Consider the following 21,371-nt stretch of genomic DNA (forward strand, 5'->3'; position numbering starts at 1 on the left):
CTTGACCCCTTCTGCCCTTCCCTTGTTCACCCCCCCACTGCCCAATTTTTCATTTGCCACAGTTTTTTCATTCACTCTGCATCGCGGCGTCCTCCGCCGTTTTCATGTCCTACCTCTCAACCAGGCGCTCACATCCCCTTTCTCTCTCTCTCCCCCTCCCCTCATCCTATCTCTCTCGCTCTCTCTCTCTCTCTTTCGCTTTCTCTCTCTCTCGCTCTCCCGGTTTCAGCGAGATGAAGCAGGAGCTGGCGGAGGAAGGCAGCAGATGCTCCATCCTCTCCAAGCAGCACCGTTTCAACGAGCACTGCTGCATCCGCTGCTGCGCGCCCTTCACCTTCCTGCTCAACCCCAAGCGCCAGTGCCTGGACTGCCAGTACAACGTCTGCAAGACCTGCTGCACCTACAGCAAGAGGGACAAAGCGTGGCTCTGCTCAGCGTGCCAGAAGGGCAGGTTAGTGTTTCCATGCAGACACGTTCACATACACACCCTGGGCAGAGGCAGAGGCAGGGGAGATTAGGTCAGTGGAATGAATGAGGGTGAGAGATATGAGAGAAGCTGTGAATTGGCTGAGTGGAGGAGACTGAAGGAAGAGGAAAATTGATGGGGGAGTAAACGGGAGGGAATTTGTGAAAGAAGAAAAGAAGATCGAGTGAGGAAGAGGGCTGAAGGAATACTGACTCTGAAGGAGACAGATGGGGAAAAGTGAATGAACGGGAGGGAAAGGCGGACTTTGATGGTGACAGTGCCTTAAGGATGGGTGTGTTTTGAGTCTTTTTTGATTTTTGTTTTGCTGCTTTTTTAAACATCATACTGTCCGATCCTTTCTTATTGAAAAATCCCTGTTTCCATTTGCATTTTTCTGCATGTTTAATATGGTGATGAAGGGGGAAAGTGCAGAGCAATTAATGAAAAGGTGTACTGAGGAGTGGAGAAAAGTTATAAAATAAATGTTACGATTGTTGATATGAACTGTTGGGAATATAGATACAACAAGGCAGTGGTGATGAAAACTGGCACGTGTCCATTTTTCTCCAGCAGATTTCACATTTACATAAAAAAGACCCAATTTCTACAGTAACATAAATGATTTCTTTCTGCTTTTCTCCCAAACAAAAAATCAGGGTTTTAAAGGAATCAATGCATGTTTGTGATTTGAAGGACAAACAAAAAAAACAATCAGGAACGTGTGAGGCAGGGGAACGTGCCGGAGCCAAGTGTGTTTGCAAATGACTGCTGTGTGTGCATATGTATGTGTCTGTTTTAGGCTGTTTATGCATGCAGTTTTGTCCAAAGCCTTGGGAGTTATTCGTGTGTCCCGACTTGCCATTAGATGAATATTAAACTCTCTGTGTCTGAGCAGGCTGTTGAAAATACAACGCCGAAGTGTGAGTGGTGGATTCAGTGGGGTTTGGGATATGATGTATATATGTTTATATATATATATATATATATGTTTAGGCTCTAAGTATCAGCTTGTAAAAGCTTCTTTTGTATGATGTGATGTCTTCAAAGGTGTAATTTTTAGCAACATTCCAGAAAAAATAGCACGCATGTGTATATGTGCTGCATTTCGCATTTTCTGACTGTTTGTGTGCGTGCATGTGTTTGTGTGTGTGTTTAGGGTTAGGGTAAGAGGAGTGGACAGGATTTCAGAGCGCAACAAAGCCGCCGAAAAAAAATTACGCCGCCCCTCGCCTTATTTCATCCCCTCAGTCGCCTAGCTCTGTCTCTTTCTGTCTTTCATTGATTTTTGCTGCATGGTGTATTGAGTTAGACCTGCTGCCCTCGGTCCTGGTGTGTGAGACAGGAGGGAGAAGGAGGAGTGGGAGCAGGAGAGGCAGCGAAGAAGAGGAGGAGAAGGAGGGGAAGAGATGATGGTAGTCAAAGGAGGTGACAAGATTTGCATCGATCATCTCTCCCCCTCATCTTCTTATTTCTGTCTGTCTTCCTCTTTGAGTGAGTGTGTGTGTGTGCGTGCGTGCGTGTGTGTGTGTGTGTGTGTGTGTCCGTATCTCTGCTGGGGGCTCTGTAATGTTCTCATTACAGCTTTAGACTGAGTCACAGATGGGCCTGATGTCACAACATTGCTGTCTACCAGCTACATATAAATACAGCACTTTTCATTAGCGCATTAAACAAGCTTAAATCTGGTTTTAGCATGAATTACTCTCTCTGGGTGGAGTCATGTCATTTGGAACAGCTTTAACTGGGAAGAGAAGGCCGGCACTTGATTTTCGGAAATGGCTATTAGTTACAATTGCAAGAAAATGCACCGATTCGATGCAAAGTACCTCCTCATCAGCAGTATTTTCATTAGAGAAAACATCGAATGAAATACAGTGTTAGTCAAACTGACGAGTTGAAAAAAGTTCATGGGTTTTGTCTCTTTTTGAACCATTTCTGCTGAATCTAAATGCAAAATCTGTTCGCAAAGGAAGCAAACCGCCAAATGCTCTCTCGCATTCACCGGCTGTCCATCAACATTCACAGTGGCGTGGCCACGCTGCCCACAAGTGTGATCCAACTACGGAAAGCAGATTTGTAATCATTGCACACATGGACGCACTCAGAGGCTAAAGTCACCCACTCACACATGGATGCATATTAGAATGTATGCATGTATATCCAGGCAGACTTATGCTCGCATGCAAGCAGACATGAGGACATGCATCGGTTATATGTTTGTTAATTAAGTGTGAGCAGGACTGGTTGACATAGATGTTGTAATGGATTGCATAAATGTTTCAGGGCAACCACAGAAATGGTTGCGTGTCGATGGCAGATGGTATCTGTAGAGAAGACTCAGTGATTCGGCAGCTTTGTAATAACACCTTTCTAGCCTTGTGAAACACGCATACACACACACACACACACACACACATAGATATATATATATATATATATATATATATATATATATATATATATAATATATATATATATATATATATATATAATATATATATATACACACACACACACACGCACCAAACGCATCTGTCCCCTCCTGAACGGATGGGACAGGCATGACCATTTTGCAGGCTGGTTGAATTAACGGCATCCTCGGCCCATGGTCTTCAAACAAACACAACCGCTCACACACAGTATAATCACACTTGCCACACACCAGTGGTTTTTATCGGAGAAGTCAAAACATTTTAGCGGGAACTGAAAAGTAATTTTTTTTCTCCTTTCGGCTCTTCACCCAAAGCACTGGTGAGAATGTTAAAGGGGCAGAGAAGGAGATGAAGAGAGGAAAAACAAAGTAAGGTCAAGAGAGAGGAAGAAGAAGGGAGGGCAGAAGGATGAAAAAGGAATGACAGAAGAGGAAATGACCTGTCCCAGTTATTCAAGAGTGGAAATGCAAGTAAATTCTCCTTTTGCTTTGTCTCACAAATCGCTTTGTTTCTTTCTCTTTGTCTCTGCCTTTGGAAAAAATACTTCTCTGCTACCCCCAGCCTTCTCTTGCTTTTAGTTTAGTATTCTCTTTTCATCCATCTTTTCCGCATTTACATTAGAGCTACTGCACCTCCCTGCATTTAAACTATAGGGGCTCCTCTGTGCATCTCTATATAGAGTTGTCAGGCAGTGTATGCACAGAGGGCTGGTCTGCACAGAAATTGCAAAAAAACAAAACAAAAAAACTGAACCGACAAAATGTACCATTTTCGTAATCTCATCCTAAAGCATGACTTTGAGGAGATTATGGCATCTGCTACGCTGTACAGTACATGTACGCAAACACTCGTGCGAACAGGCGAGGCTTGCACACAAGCACATGCATGTGGAATTCACAGAGAAGCAGAAAGCCATGCTGAAACTTACATTAATTGGGTTTTTTGCCATTAAATTTAATGTTTTAATCAGATCACGCATGGATGCACATCATTTTACTGTGCAGCGTATGGATTAGCAAGAATAAGCGCAAACAGATCCCTGCACATAGACCTCAGAGTCCTCTTAAACAGACATTTCCATGTGCGCTGCTGCAGATACAATGTGACGTTAGCTATGCATCGTACATCGTAAAGAGCATGTAGTCGCTACTGGTAACATGCAACCTCACACATCCACATATATGTTACATCCACTCACTGCTACAAATAGCACTCCCTGTTCAGTCCTAGAAGCTGTTTGTGAATCCGGGAGGTCCTTCTGTTTGTTTTCATCTCTAAGGAGAAGCATATTGATGGTTCACACCACATCTGAATGATTCAGATTTGTGATTGACAGAGGTTGTCAGTCTCATAGCAATAGGTTCATTTAAAAGGAGATGAAGGGGTGCTGATCAGATGATTCACCCAAACGAATGTGATGCTGCTGCCTCTGGTCTCATCTTGTGAATACTTTGTTCATGGCATAAAAATGCATTTGCATAGAAAGCTGTTTGCATCAGTAGCATGTTTAGATCCTTTAAAATCGTGACATTTGACATATTCTCTAGTCTGTTTCTGCCATTTGATTCCACTTGTCCATTCTTCCATTGTGTATTGTAGACTATTTATTGATTGTGTAAATCTCCTTGTGCTGACACGCTGCCGTGCTGTTCTCACCACAAAGCCCCATATTGAAATCATTTCAGCTTTTAAGGCAAATCAATCTTGTAACTGTTTAATTGATTTTCTTAAACAGCCCCTCTACACAGTAGCTTATTAATGCTACAGACACACTAGGGGAAGCAGTGGTTGGAGAGGCAGCATGACCAAAATTACAGAAGCTGTGTGTACCGTGAACTTGCAATCTTGTTGCCTTTGACATGGTTGCTCCAAAGACGGGGGTCTCCAACCACTTGCAGTCAGTCTTCAAAGAGACTTTTGGTCCATGAAGACTGCGATAAAACTGCAATAAGATGGAATGGTCTCCTTTTAATTTGTGTTTGAATCTGGTCAAGTTGGCAATGACATGCAATCGGTTTGTAATAATACTGTAATTAACTGTTCTAGACTGGTCGCAAATCTGTCGCCATCAGCACACACAGAAATTCACACAGATTAACTGATAACCTCATAGATTTGAAACTGAAATTCCTCCACAAATAGTGATACAGTTGCTGCAGGATGGCAATTTAATTGCAAACTGATGCTCAACCTTGCCTTTATATAGGAATGTAATCAGAAAACAACCAATTGGCAACCAGTTGTTTCAAGTCCCTTGCAGGAAAGAGAGACATCACAAAGAAGTTATTCTCACTCACGTAGACTGGTTCAGATTGATTGCAACGTGTTGGGGATCTGTTTGCGTTTATAAATTAGACAGCAATCATTTAGAAACCTTCGCCAATCTGAGAGTGACTGCAGTCGGTCTGAGCTGAAACATAGTTGTTTCAAGATAGGTTGCCTCCCACCAGGCAAGCTGTGCAAGCACTTTGTGATCAGAAGTGGTTGCTCAAAGGTAGCCTCTGGGCAACTAGTTGGCCACCACAACCTTTTGCAATGGAAAAATTCATTCCAGTTACCAGGTAGCCACTGTTTTTTCCTAGTTACAAGAAGATTGTTGTCTTGTTTTTACTCTAGTCTGATAGAGCCAGACAAACAGGTTGTTTTGTACAGCTGTATATATTTTTTTCTTTTACAGTTTTATTAGAGTGCATGAATTCAAATATGCAGCTTTTATTTTGACTGTGCAGTTTCTCTGACTTTTCACCTGCCTGTCTCCAAACCCATTAATCTTCCCCCTTATCAACACCTCCACACAAATACAAAATGTAAGCATGGGATTTAATTTTCTTTCTTTCTTTCTTTCTTTTTTTTTACTGCATTCACATTTTTTGCTCATGAATATTTATGTTAGCATCTCCAAATGATCCCAAACAATAGCGTGTGTGTTTACTAAGACACCGGTGCAAAAATTTAGTGAACTCTCACGCTGCTGCCAGACAAGCACCTGCGGCTAGCAGAGGAAGCAAGTCACAGTGTGATCTTTTTCTGTCCTCCTTGCGGGGGTATTTTTATCAGTGTGGGTGAGCAAGACTATAGTCTTAGACAGGGAGGGTGTGCCCTACAGCGCCAGGCTGCAGATGAAATGTGTGTCTCATTTTTAATAAGACATTTGCATGTCTGTGTTGCTTTGTTTCTTGCTGCTTGTTTACTCCATGATTCTGCCAGGTTTCTAGCAGCTGGGTGCACCGTGCATTGCAGGACAGGTTCCTTGCTGTTTTTCCAATAAAGAGCCTAAATAGAAAGTTGCAAGCCTCAGTGGGTGAACAATGAAAGTCCCGACCCCCTGTTTCATTCATCACAGTGCAGCACTATCAGTTTCTAGACTGGAATGTTTAAATCACACAACACAGTTAACCGTAATACAAATTAATGTGGGTGTAATCATATTTTGCACTGCTGGGAAATATACTTCCATGTAAACTTGCTCAGGTTTATTGAAATCAGCAGCCAGAATTTACACTAAACTGGGACTCTGAACATTCCCATACTTCCGGGAAGCTTTTTTTATCAGAAACAAGAGTGCAGCTGAACCAGCTCACAAACCCTGCATCTCTCTGAGCTGCAGGCACAGGAAAGAGAGCCACTAATCACCCTCTCTGCTTCCTTCTCCTCCTCCTCCTCTCTCCCTCCTTCGCGGCCTTGTCTCGTGTCCAACGCAGCTGACACAGTAGCCACCAGTCGATCATAACTGCTGCCTGTAATTTGCACTTCATAGAGTCACCCGGGACAGCAGACACGCGCACGACCTCTCACAAGATGCACACACAAACGCACTTACGGAAGCCAGTGCAGATTAAGTGTACATCCACATTAATATATTTTAGTTTTAGCATGCACACTAATCTAAAACTGGGACTTTTAAGAATCTCTGCTGACCCAGTTGTGGTTTGAAAACACCAGGATTGTGCTTGAGTCTGGATGTGCCGAAACTTTTAGATGGGTGATGTCAGTCGCACATATGAAACTGGAACAGTAGTAGTAGCAGACTCTCATGCCTTTTCCTATTTCTTCATCCTTTTGTGGATACTTGTTGTGTCTTTGTCTGCCAATGGGAAATGCTCCAATGTGAGCGTGTTTGCTTTGCAGCAACAATTCAGTAACTGTATACTTAATCCTTACCGATTAAGCTAAAACCTTTGGGTCTCGCTTCTCTAGGTATCGACTAATAAAGTTTAAACGTTTATTAAAACCGAATAATTTCTCCTACTCGTTGTCTGAGTTTTCTTTTTATCTTCCCTAACTTTCAGTCTAGCAGGTTTGATCGCCTCTCTTTTTCTTTCTTTCAAGCGATCCGAGTGTTCTCGCAGTAAAATTGAATGTCGAGTTTTATCACAGACTCTGAGAAGAACAACCATTCAGCAGGCCATCTTGCCCAAAAGTAGCCGAATTGCCCCAGTAAGTCAATTTTATGCTACAGGTCCATCTCCTGATTCCGAGCAGATCATACCCACTCTACCTAAATGATAATGACTGTATTTACAGTTAATATAGATGGGGATTATAAACTGTGCTGTAAACTGATATAGTTTTCATTAAAGCATAGTTTTACAAGGAAAATGGGTTAGCTTAGATGTAGCCTCAGGATCAAAGAAACTCCTTGCTTTTTCATTTCAGTTCCACTTAAGTTTTATTCAGGTATATTTCTCACGTTAATTGAAGTGTACTTACTTGAATTTTCCTAATGCAATTTGTGTGTGTTACTCTCAAATTAATTACTATAGAGTTTGGTCAGCCTTGAAGCAGTCTCTGTGTGTCTGTCCAGTAGGGATTTGTGTTTGTGTGTGTTTGTGTGTGTGTGTGTGTGTCCATGTGAGTGTGAATGCTTGTATTGCAGTGCTTCTCATTGTGTGGCTCCTTGTGTAGCATGAAAGCCTTTTCTCTGTAGGGGATGAGGTCTTGTTGAAAGCAATAAATCACTATTATTCAGGTAAACATGCGAGCGCACACATGCACAAAAAGAACCTTGGACGTTCCCTCTTGTGGGTGTGCTAATTCCTGTCAGTTGTGCTATTACCGGTGTGTTATTTTGCAGCTATGGCTCTGAGTTATTAATGTCTCTCTGATGTCACTAGTCAGGCTCCACATCCCAGGCCTCCTCCGTGTGTGTGTGTGTGTGTGTGTGTGTGTGTGTAGGTGGGTGAGACTGAATCAGTTACACCTCTGAACTGAGCACCTCTCCAGGTCCAGTTGTGGAGCGAGCTACACGGAAGCAGCACAATCCACAGTGCCTGTGATCTGATGTGTACCAGCAGGTAAAATCCTGTCATTTCTCGACCGGGGAAACTGGCTGCCATGTTGAAGCGCTCCATGTGAAGCCAGTGATTTATAGCTTTCAGTGCTCACACAGCAAGCCTGCAGCACCGAAGTGATTGGAAATAAATAAATAAAGTAGTTTATGCAGTAAGTTGGCTAGTGGTTTATAACACAAGCTATAAAACTCATGTTTTCATTGTGGGTTAGTGCAAATGGAGACAGAAAAGTACCTACTAATGCTGCTTTATAGTCTAGTCTATCTTTTGTGTGTTCGATTGGAAGCCTTTATTGGAAATTTTTTCCACTCAACCTCTACATTTGAGTAACTCTTTAGTCCCGACAGTGTCTGGTTGGTGTGTGGTACGATACTGCACAAAAGTCTTGATTTCTTTTCATTTTGTTAAGAAAATGGGAAAATGGTCTATTAATTAAAACGCGTCCAAAAATGCATGGAAATACTGTATATACGGCAGAGTTTCTACAATTCTAATGAAATAATTGCTATGATCACTTTTAGTCTTCAGTGTAACCATCATGGACCCCCAACTCCATAGCAGCTTAGCATCTAGACCCTCCTCTTACATTAGCTGCAAAATTATTATTATAGCTAATATTCCCTTCCACTAAAAAAAAATGAGTCAGTTTTAGTTTATTATTGATTTGGTAAATCAAGCAAACTGTATCCTCCAGTATGGTTTAAACAGACTTGAAATATTTGCTGCTATTAGTGCAGTGCTGCTGGAGAATCTGTGTGTTTTACTCGTGTCATTTGAGGTCAACACTTTTAATCCATCTACTAACATTTACAAAGTAAAGACCTTGTAGCTCAGTAACTACTGCACATTGTCTTACTCAAATAGAAATTTTAATGTGCACATTCTCCCTTTGAGTCCTCTCCTCCCTCACTGACTCACTCTGTTTCACAATGACTGCTTTTGCAGATGTGATCTATCAAAAACATCTTCAGCAGGGGAGATGCCCCACAGTACAGCCATTCATGTCTGATATCCTGATGGACTGGCAGGGGAAGATGTGAGCTCAGTGATTGGCAGATCAGTGGAATCAATCTCTAGTTCTTGGTTACGAATTAGGTTTAGTGGCTTTCACAACACATTGAGATCACAATTTATTCCTTTTCCTGTAAATCTTCAAGAATTTGGCATGAAATGAAAAATATTGCATGAATAGTAATAGTTTTTTTCTCATCCTAACTTCACCTCTCACTTTTTCTCTTCCTCTTCTGCACCCTCATCCTTCCCTCAGGCAGATCATCCTGTCTGATCTCCTGCCACAGTGAACCCTCTGCAGTGTAACAGAGGTTATTATTGCTGCGGGATTTTCATACTCATTGCACATTCCTTGGTTTGAACCCAAGAGTCCCTTTAATGAAAGTTAGTTTTTTTTTAACCCAATTTTCCAGTATTTTTATACATTCTGTCAATGTTGGGTTAGATTTCACAAGGATTTAAGAAGCATATATCCTGCAAAATGACTACCGAGAAGGATCTGCAAGGAGGATTAACAAGAATTGTAACATAAATCCTTTGATTGATTAAATAAATACACTGATCCATTCATCATGGCTTAATTGAACTAGCAATTACTTTGAAAGGATAGCTTCAGTTTCCCCTGCAAATGACTGAACAGCAAAATCTACTACCGCTGCATGGAAATGTGTGTGTGTATATATATATATATATATATATATATATATATATATATATATATATATATATATATATATATATATATATATATATATATGTGTGTATAATACAGTTTTGGTGCACCTGTTGACTAAAAGAGAGTTTAATTGAGTGTGAACATGGACTTTGAGCATGGTTATTGGTGTCAGATAGGTTGGTAATGGCTGATAATAATACTCTTTGGTGAAAGACCCTGAACAGGACTCTAGCTTCTGGAGGGTACGTCACTGATCAGTGAGCAGGGATGTCAAACTCAGAGTACATCATGCGCCATATACAGCCCACTTTAATATTAAGTGGGGCCTTGTTTGTTTTTTCAATAATATAACATTGAAAATTGGCAGAAAAGTGATCAAACTAATTTAATTATTCTGAAAATGAAAATGTGCTTGAATTGACACTAAGCTATAAAAAACAGGCTAATACTTTGAGTGTATGTAGGTCACTACTCCCCTGCACTACATGCTGCAGTTACATTTACTGTGACCTTTATTTTTTTTATGCAAATAAAGCCAAATATTTTTGGCTGATAATAAAAGACAAGCTGACTCCACTAAATGTCTATTTACAGTCTACCAGATCTGTGATTCAGATTATATTTGGCATGAGCTGACCTTGTTCCAAACACCCGAGTTTGCCAGATGTGGTTCAGCTGAGTGAGTCATGAGGTGTTTAATCAAAGTATAATATGTCATGTAAATTAGAAACAAGTCTTTGAATGACTTTAATAGACTGGCAACATGTCCAGGGTGTACCCTGCCTGTCTCACGGTGACTGCTGAGATAGGCTTCAGCTCCCAATTAGCCTGAATTAGTTAAGCACAAGAGGATGGATGGATGGATGAGTTTTGAAGTAAAAAGGAGTGTGTTCAAATAAAATTAGGAACATAAACTCTTAAAGGTTTTCATAGATATACACATAAATGCAGTAAATATTTTATGTATCAATATAAAGTATCAACAAAATAACTGATGGAGTAGCAGTTCACCAAAACACATATAAGTATCAGTTAAGTTTTTAATAGCTGAACAAAGCTATTGTTATATTTTCCACTTAAGGGAAAGCACAGGTGTAGTAATGATGGCTGCATTCCACTTTGATGATGTCACGCTTTTGTGTGTGTTGGCTCATTGTGATGGTGTACTGAAAAACTTGTGTGTAACTGAGTTATTATTAATTCACCCTGTGCTTTCTCCAAAGAGAGGGAAAGAGTCTGTGCAACGCAGCATAAATTACCATAAACATGTAGAAGGTTTTATTTAATTAACCAGGTTCATTTTAAAACAGTGTTTCTAATTATGTGACTTTATTGCTGCACGCGCTTTCTTTGACAAGACTTCAGAGGGCTGCCTGATATCCGTCAGTTGTCCTTGCAGCATATGCTCGGGCATGCTGAGAAATATAATGCACACATCTCACATGTGGACTTAATGCACTGGGAAATGGAGCCAGTGTAAATGAATAACAATTAGACAAATATGCTAATTTCAGTACCCCACTTTCCCTGTACTGTTGCCATTCCGAAGGACTTCAAGTGGTGTGTATGTACACATCCTTATTGCGCTCTCTGCTGCATATCAATAGCTGTACATTGCTCCAGGCCTCCTGTCTCATTGCACCTCCTCTTCCATTTTTCAGCGCTTTAAATGAGGCTTTGTCTGTGCATCGCTGCGGCGCTTAGAGCACTCCGTTCACCTTGTTTAGTCATGATTTCCCACCTGAGCGAGGAGTGCTGTTTGATCTCATTTGTTGAAAAATCACATGATGTTATTAAGTCTGTACCTCCTGCTGTTTCTGGGGCTGGTGCTGGATACCTCCCTGCCTGCATGGTCAGTTTTGAAACAGCCGTGTGAAGTTTTCCACCTTCTTTTTTGTTAATCATTTTATCTACTAATGTCACCAAGAAAATGGAGGGATAAGATTCCCGTTTAAGCATTTAACATAATTGGAAACTCTCTGCATTAAGAAGTGCGATTCTCATGTTTTGTACCAGAGGGCATGCGTTTCACCTCCTTGTTGTATTGTCACATATTAAAATCAAGAACAAGTTATATGTCATTTTTCTAAAAAACAGACTGGTTTCAGGGATTCTTTGCTCTGGATGTTCTACTGGAAGAGTTTGGGATTTATACTTTCACTTTCTTTTAGTATGTTCCCGAAACACAAGCAATGCCATATCAAATCTAAATATGGACAGATCTATTTTTTTTTATTAATCTGTTGGCAAAAAAGCCACAGAACATCTTTCAGGAGATAGCTCCTCTGAACATGGAATGACCGCTGATCCATAGCAACCAATGCAACTGGAAAACAATAGGAATCCCCCTCCTTTTCTGTCTCTGTGTGCCTTTCAGGCTGTGTGTTTAGAGCAGCAGCAAAGGAACCCGGGTGATGTTGTCTGATTCGAATGGGATCAAAGCAGCCGTTCATATCGGGGCTGCCAATGTGAAAGATATCAAAGCAGCAAGCAGACACACTTGTGCACAGATCTAGTTCACAAACACACACACACACACACACATGCACGTAAACGTAAAGTGAGGTACTCTGTGCACATTTCTTGGCATAAGAGCTCGCACATAAGAGCGCAATGCACAAATGTACTCTGCGCTGCTATTGAGACTTGTGGCAGCTTTTTATAACAAATAGGAGGCCATGTTGTAGAGATATGTAGCATATGTGTCTGTTTTTGTTGTCTTATTTGGAATATGTCTTTATTATGTGAGTCAACATGACAATTAATTTATGTGTTATATGCCTTAAGTGCCCTGAGTATCGAGTGCTTTCACCTGCAGAGGTTTCTCTGTGGAAGCCTTGCAGGTTCTCTCATGATTACCTGACTTGTGGATTCATGCATTTTGAATGAAGGCTTTCTCCACAGTTGTGGTCTCTCTCTCTCTCTCCCACTTTCTGCCTCACCACTCGCTTACTTTCTGTCACTCTCTCGTTCTGTATCCCATGCTCTCTCTCTATCTGAGGCATGAAACCATCCTCACTCGCCCTCAGCTAGGATCATTTTTCACCCCAGCAAACGGCTGCAGGATTCACATCTCCACGCTGTTTCTGTTTACTTCAGCATACACATCTTGAGGGGGGAGGGATGTGAAGAACACGTAAGTGAGTTTGAAATCCCCTAAACCTGGGCCCATCTCCTGTTGATGGTATGAAAAAAGATTGCCTCTCTACCTGGAGAGGACACACACAGACCTAACAGATAAACATGAATCTCTCATGTTTACAAGCAGACAGACTAATGCACACTTCAGGGATACAGGACAAAGTATCATCTGGAAAAAATATATATATTTTACCACAAACACACTCAGAAATCTTGGTACAAACATGGACTGCAAAAAAACTCAAAGATGGACAAAGATAAAAGGACAAGGAAGAAATATGGATAGAAGAAATGAGGTGAAGAAAAGGTTAAATACATCTTTGGGTTAGATCATGCTTGCTAATCCCTTTCCTTACCACCTCCACACACACACACACACACACACATACACCAAAACACTTCCCTACATTCTGACATTGCGTTGGAGAAGATTGTTTGGGTGCACAGGTCAAGTGTAATTCATTAGTTCATCTCACCACTTACCATGTTTGCAGCCTTTTAGTGGCTCTGGCTTATACAGAGAATGCTCACTCCTCCACTGTGTCTGTCACTTGAACACAGCATACCCTACAATCAGCTTTCCAGCATCAGATTTACATTCTACACGTCCAGTTGACGTTTTCATCTAGTCAGATATGTGGCTTTAAATAAAAATAGATAGAGTCTGTGAAGGTTCTCAGTTCTCAAAAATAGATAGAGCAGAACGCATTACTTTTTCAGCTTGTACTTTATTCTGTTTTGTGACTCATAGTTCCCCATATATAAAAAAATAAATAACCATTGGAATTTTTTTTACTACCCAGAGGCATCAGATTCAGATTGGGCCCAACTGCACACAGTAGACCAGAAGGGTGCTTGTAGTGTGTGTAATGGTAAACCCAAGCCATAGTTATTCCCTGCCCTAAACAAGGAATTTTACTGCTTAAACCAAACCAAACAAACTCAAAGTAAGAAGGCAAAAATCACTAAAACATATGGGCTACCTACCTCAATCTCTGGGGTTAAAGTTCAGCAAATGACTCACGCCATCACCTACTGTTTCAGCAAACACCCATATGTGTTATATATATACCACTACCTAATGTTGTAATAGCCTACTGAACCAGCTACAAGGTGGGGGAGAGCCCATACAAGCTAAATCTATGTGAGTGATAACAGTCATTTAGCCTAATATTCAGCCTAATGGGCTGATAACATTAAAAGCAGGTACATGAAAAAGAATGGCAAGAGGATCCTTTATCTTGTGAAGGCAATGTTATGAGTCACAGCTGAAGTCTGAGTGATCGGCCACATTAGCTCTCTACAATACTTCCAACACAGCAGCATGAAGCTGAATTAGATTCCATCAAATATTTCAACAACAAATGTTGAGTGCAACTGCAGGTATCTATTAAATAAGAACAAAGATAAAAATAGGATGTGCAACATATGCTTAAAAGGTTTAAATAGTTTTCTTAACAAAATGTGGAATTTTCTGTACCAAACTTTGCATGATGTGTATAGTACAACATGAATTAGACAGACTTAACTTTTACAATATTCATGAATTCAGAACTCAGATGTTTTGTTAGCATTTTAGAGAAAACATTTGATTATCTCTGTCATAGTGATAAATATTGTCTTCCTTCCCTCACCCCCAACTAGTAATTTGCAGATGGCTGCCCCTCTCTCAGCTTGATTCTGCTGGAGGTCTTTTCCCACCATCACCAAGTGCTTCCTCATACAGGTTTTTCCTATTGTAGGGATTTATATATATATATCTAACGTACTTTGGGGCAACTGTTGTTCTGACACTGTGTGTGTGGCGCTATATACATAAAATAGAATTGAACAGGACTTACATATATATAGAAATATGTGGTTTGGCATGTGATTTGTTATGTTATTTCTCTACTGTTCTATTCAATTTTCAAGGATATTTATTGGTATTTGGATAATATTTGATTAGAGGATTAAGATGGTATAGCAGGTATACCATGAAACATCACTGCAGCTATATGGCATGGTCACTTGCCCACCAGGCAGAGAATACGCACTTTTGGATTTGGATACTTTATTCCGAATGTCAAAAATTTTTATTTTAAAATAAATTTGGGAGAACTGAGTATCCCATATCTATGAAGGGTTTTTCCTGTATTTCCAGTACATCACTACCAGCAACATACAGTGCAGCTGTATGTCTGTCCATACACTGACCGCCATGACCCCTTTCAATATTGACTTTGCCTTCAGATGAAAAGTATCACCTTGATGTCTGCAGTGATCGCACCTAGAGGTCACTGATAATGATCAAAACAATTCCTACTTGGAGGCAGTGAGAGAAGGTGTCTATACACTCGCACTTTGCACCCTCCACCTCTTCCTGGCTTCAATTACTCAGTGTGACAGAATTAGTATGAATAATGCAGCGCTTCCCTGCCCTGGCCTGGAGTACGATGCACGTCTGCATGTGCACACTGACATGAAAGAGGAAGGGCAAAGGTTCTTCTGAATGATCAAAGCCAAAACCAGCAAAAAGATGCTTAAACAGCAGTGTGTTAATGCACCAGTCATCCAAATGAGCTTAATCTTTGAACTGGTACATTTCCCTTCATATGTAGCCATATATGATTTTGCTTTTCTGATGTAGTTTTGGAAGGTTTTATCCTCATGAAGCTTACATTGGTAATTAAAAGAGGAGAAAAAATATAGGCTGAAAAGATTATGATCTGACCTAATGGTGAAATAGTTTGAAGGTCAGGTTATATCCTCTCATGCTGCGGTAAAGCCCTCTTAGCTTAGTATGTGTTTGGTTAGTCATATAGGGTAGACTGTCACAGAGGCCACTGGTTGATGGATGGCACTCTGTTTCATCTACACTGCATCCATCTTTGCAGCCTGCTGTCCTCTCATTCACTTCACACCAACACCCTATCTCCAATATACAGTCCCTCACAAGCCTGATCACACTGAAGCTATTGGTGCATGATGACATGTTACAGTCTGAGATATACATTTTGAATATTGTTTCCACAATCATAAGACACTCCAAGTTGATCTATATATATCTGTTGAACTCTATTTTAACAAACTCTTTTAATAACGTTACCCTGTTTTTAATTTACCCAGATTTCTTTATGAAAAATATACAGAGAAATGAATGAAGAGACCAACTTGAAAACAATAATATGTTGACAAAAAAAAGCAAAAGGGGGAGTGAAGGGGGAATGGTGCAAAAGGCATAAAGAATATGATGATGATGATGATAACTCCTTTTCAGCTCATAGTAAAAGACAATGAGAGATTTCTCCTCTTCAGTTGGTGAGCCATTCCCCTCTCAACTCTCCCATCTGTCTCAGTCACCACAAAATCAGCGATGGCGCAGAGAAAACACCATGCTGTAAATGGGGAAGGATGGATGAGTAAGAGAGAAGAGATAAATTAGTGTGTGTGTGTGTGTGTGTGTGTGTGTGTGTGTGTGTGTGTGTGTGTGTGTGCGCATAGACTTGTTTTACTACATTTGTGGGGTCTGATAACCAGGAGCCCACTATACTTGTAGGATACAACAGCTTTTGGGGACCCCACATGTTTCAAATTGCAAGTAGACAGCCAAGGTTTGGTTTTAGAGTATTGGGCTAGGAAATGCATTGAAGGATCACCATAAAGAGAAGTGTACAAGGATGTGTATGTGTGTGTGAGCGAGTGTGTATGCACACTGCATGCATTTCTGTGCCTAACATTAATGATTCATTGTCATCCGTCTCCCACGCCCTGTCTACCAGACTGAGCCGGGTAGAGTCTTATTAGCTCTGTACCTGTTTATGTCTGTGTGAGTGCTCAAGATAATGTTATATTTATCTTTATATTTACCTGAAAGTGTTCCACTTAGCACAAACAGGTTAAACTGAGGTAATTAAGAAATATTAAGCACAACGATTATAAACTGTAAACAGTTCCTATTGTAGTGGGCTTGATATAGTAATTACTTTAATGTCGTTTTCGTCACAAGAATAATTAGCCTTCGTTTTTACGTCCTAAATTCCTTTTTTCGGTCATCATGCAAATGAGGAGCTTTGACCTTCTAACCGTAGCTCTGAAACATAAAACACATTTTTACATCTCTTATTCTCATGAGTGTTACTTTGACTTTCTGACTTTTTAGTTGCAAAAAAAATAGATTGCTACATAGCGGTTGTCTTTAACCTCTGTTTGTAGCCTTTGTCACTAGCATGTGTACACTACTTTCACGGTCTGGCTAAGCATGTCCAATATTCTTTAAAAAATGCTAATATTCAGATAAGTGTTGCTAGTTGACATCAATATATTGTTGGTGGATTAATTTATGTAAAAAAATGACATTTTTTGTTTGTTGCAAAGTGTTTTGGGGCCATAAACCACTAAACAATCCAGTGCTGTTCCTGTTCTGCTAACAACACGTCAGCAGTGGGACCATCCTTTGCCTCATTTCCTTTCTTTTCAGATTAAACATACATATGTTATTTTTAATGAATGAGGTCAAGTTAAGGGAAGCATTTCAAGAGAAACAAAGAGAGTCAGACATGCAGTGATACTGAAAACAAAACAGGCCGAACAAAAAAACCCAAAAAAACAGGAGGCTTCTGCTGTCCCAGTGATTTTTGTGTTTTGGGTGGTGGCGTGTGACTAACTTAATGGGAACTGTTTCCAGGATGAGGGCAGCCAGAGGCCTGTTTGGGAAGGAGGCCCTTTGTTGGTTTCCTAATTGGTGGGAATGCAGTGGAATGGCCAGCTTTATCGTCTGGTTGGCTGAATTTTTTGAAATACACTTAAAAAGTGAAGAATGTGGCCCTAAGGTCACAGCTACACAGGAATCATTTCAATAGAAAAATGCTTGTATATTCAGACCCACACACAGAGAGGGAAAAAAACTCACTTGAGTGTAATGGGAGCTGGTTTATAATGTCTTCACCGGAGAAAAGAAATGGTCTCCTCTGGCAGTGCAATTCATAATATTCAGAAATGCCCTTGTGAGATAGAGACAGGCATGCGGGTCTACTGACCAGATTTGTGGGTTTGGCTTTTAAAGCCATGTGCTGCCTTTAGTGTCCATTTGCATATAGATTTCAGACTGGAAGCACTGCAGGGTGTTTAGTCTTTAATGGGCATCAGTCTGCTCTAAAAACTTCTACAAATAATCACCGTTAATTTGATTTCTCTTTAGCTGCATGTGACCTCTGTGGTGTGTAGAACAATAAAGCTGTGCTTATGCTATAAATGACACTAGTGCATTAATGGGTTGTGTCTTTCAAGCCAAGGACAAGCACTTCATCCGCACCAGAAATGCAACCTGAAACCTTTTTCATCTTTCTTTCATGCAAGCGGAAAGCGAGGTGAACTTTTCCATACAGACCGTTGCTTTAGGCGACCTGATTCAAAATGTCAAACTTTAATGTCTGGAGCTGTTCTGTAACCTTCTCTGAAACACTTTCCATACAATATGTTCCTCTTATGTGGGGAAAAAACCTCTTTCATGGTTCCCTGGCTTATCAAGTGCACACACACACACACACACACACACACACACACACACACACACACACACACACACACACACACACATATGAATTCAAACTCATCTTAAAAGGCCAACTGCAACCAAAGACATCTTCGCTTCCCCCAATTTTCCACTGAAGATCGATTCACATGGATTATAGGATGGTGGTGTGCTTTCAAAAAGACTTCTAAAAATAGACCACGCAGAGCAAATGCCCCATGTGCCTGGCATCCATGACGCCCATCGACGCAATGACCTTTCTTCTTAACATGACCATCGTTTCCTATCCTGCTCTGCCCTCTCATTCCCCTCCGTTGCTCCTCTCTCCTGCCTCTGACTGGTGACAGTGTATCCTGATACCTGTCTGGTGTTGTCAGGCTCGGTCCTCCTGCTCTCTAACAGGCTGTTAAGAATGACACTTCGGTACATTGAGTTCTGGCAGCTTCAGCGTTCAGGATTACCACTTTTTTCCCTGTTTGTCCTTGTGTCAAAGTAACTCGCGGAGAATGTCTGAGGTTTGAATCAGGTTAATGACCTCTATTCAGCACACCCTTCTCTCATTTCCCACTGACTGATTTTTTTCCTTTCATACAGCGTACGTGCATAGCTGACATTATTATTCAGCTAAGTTTGCAATTACTGAGCATATACGGGGGTCAATAGGGAAAGGGCATTTCTGCAAGATAATTGTTGATGGAAACGTTTGCAATTAGGAGGACTGATCTTCTCATTACAGGATAATCTCAATAATAACTTTGCTGCATTAAAGTACTTCTTCCACCTTTGATGCTGTAATATTGGGGATATAAAAAAAACATATATTTCCTGCTTTTTTTTTACTCAGTTATTATGTAATCTCTAAAATCCTTTTTATTTGACTGCATTTTCATTTCCTTGCTGAGGTGTTTGATCACATTAAGAGGATAAAATCAGGGAACCCACAGTGACCTAGGGAAAAAAAATTCAAAACACCAGCGATGCCATCTTATTGAGGTTTAATTACAACCGCAAGCTTTGTAGTTCTCTCACACGACATTTAGCTAATTCATTTTGTTTACACGCTTTCGCCTCATTCAGCCTCTAATCATATTGACCGTCCATGATTTTTGGCTTCAGATAGCTGCTTAGATAAAGGCTGCAGGGAGCTGCAGTTTTCATTATCAACACAGAATAGCCAGATGGAGGAGGACTTGTGTGGTGGAAAGCGTAACTGCGGTCTATTCTGTGACAAAATTTCCCACATTGCTGGGCTGCTGCAGCGTTCTGCCTCTCCGCATGCTCCGCTTAAAATCCCATGTGGTGCTCTAGCTGTGCAGGAGGAGGATTCTGAGAGCAGATTATCTCCTTTTCCTATATGCTCTATACAGTCATGTCAAATAATATGTAAATGCGCCACAGCTGGTGTTAAAAAACCTTCTTTGTAGCTTTCTCATTTCGCCAGATGGCCATGTAGCTTGTGTATGGAGTGGTTTTAAGTAAATATGTCTGACATCACTTTTAACAGACCCACATGTGCAACTGAACAGCAACACATGACGACACATCTGGCCAGCTGTTACAGGAGCCAAATTGTGGTCAGTGTCCTTACTTAATTCTCAAATGCTCAATTACTCCACTGTGTACATGCCCTAATTTTTGTTCACTTTGCTAATTTCTCCAAATGTTAATCATGTTCTATTTCATACTGTATGACAAGCAGTAAAAGCATTACAGGCTGTTTTTTTCCCCCGTTAGTTCAAACTGTAAACACAGGAAGAGAGAGATTAATGAAGAGCTCAAATTGCTTGAGATTATAGCTCCAGGTAAGTTTACTGCAGGTCATGAAGCGTGGGTTAGTTTCTGGTTTTCCTAAATTTTATCCACATGCCATTTTTGTGTATTTGGATCAAGCTGCAACTTAGAAAAAAGAAATGTAACATGTAGACATGCCAAAACTGCAGTCCATCCAGTGGAAAATTGCACTGTAGAAAAAACCCCTCAATGGGCTCATTGGAAAAACAAATGCTTCTGGTCAAGACTTGTCACTTTAAACCAAAGGGTGACCCACAGGGTCAAACATGTAAAATATCTTACAGGTCAAGAAAACAACCACACATCTAAAATCAACTCAAACACTTTCTTAATTTATTCTTAAACCTTTGCAATTAAAAAACACAAATATCTACACTCTGTAGATATTTGTGGGCTCAACGTCACCTGAGTTTCATATGTTCTTGAGCAGCATATTTGAGCCTGTCTTTGTTCAAATAAAGTATCCTTCAAGACGCGCCTGTGCTGTGACGATGTGTGAATGACAAGGCAGGTAATCCATGCCAAAATTGCACCATGAGGGGTGAATTTCAAGCTCCAATTGAAACTCAGACCCTCATAACTGATAAACTTTCGGTCAGTCCAAAGACTTCAAATGCTGTTATTATATGTATCTGTACAGTAGAGCAAATGCTGTTTGCAATACCCTGTATTGTGCTAGTTATTAGATAATATATGGTTCTAAATAAGATATCTTACAGTTTTAACATTTCACAAACTAAACTTGTAAACTTTCTGCATCAACCTCAAGGAGAATATTAAATGTCTCTCATGAGTAAACATTGATTGATCTAGGCGTCACTTCTTTCAGAAAGAAATTAATTAAGCTCAGTGTCTAATCCTTCATCGATTAACTGATTTTTAAGAAAGCCATTTTGGCAGTGCACAAGTAGCATAGTAATTTCCATACTGTGCCCAGGTCTCTTTCAGCTGCCAGCACTGAAAGGTGAAGGTCTAAAGAGAGCGCTGAATGATAAAAAGTAGGATGGACACACATGAGGCAGAGAGATGGGGAGAGTAAGGATGATAGCTT

At 40.5% G+C, this 21,371-nt stretch overlaps 1 protein-coding gene across 3 annotated transcripts in view; it reads left to right on the top strand.

Annotated features, from left to right (window-relative positions):
- The window catches only part of myripb (myosin VIIA and Rab interacting protein b), a 116,255-nt gene that overhangs the window by 60,625 nt on the left and 34,259 nt on the right, over positions 1–21,371 (top strand). For all 3 annotated transcript variants that reach the window (XM_005471762.4, XM_005471765.4, XM_005471763.4), the window contains exon 3: positions 230–451. In XM_005471762.4, the coding sequence (XP_005471819.1) occupies positions 230–451 (222 nt within the window). The remainder of the gene's footprint in view (positions 1–229; positions 452–21,371) is intronic.

Source organism: Oreochromis niloticus, linkage group LG9 (genome assembly GCF_001858045.2).
Source record: "Oreochromis niloticus isolate F11D_XX linkage group LG9, O_niloticus_UMD_NMBU, whole genome shotgun sequence".
In the NCBI taxonomy this organism is placed as follows: Eukaryota; Metazoa; Chordata; class Actinopteri; order Cichliformes; family Cichlidae; genus Oreochromis; species Oreochromis niloticus.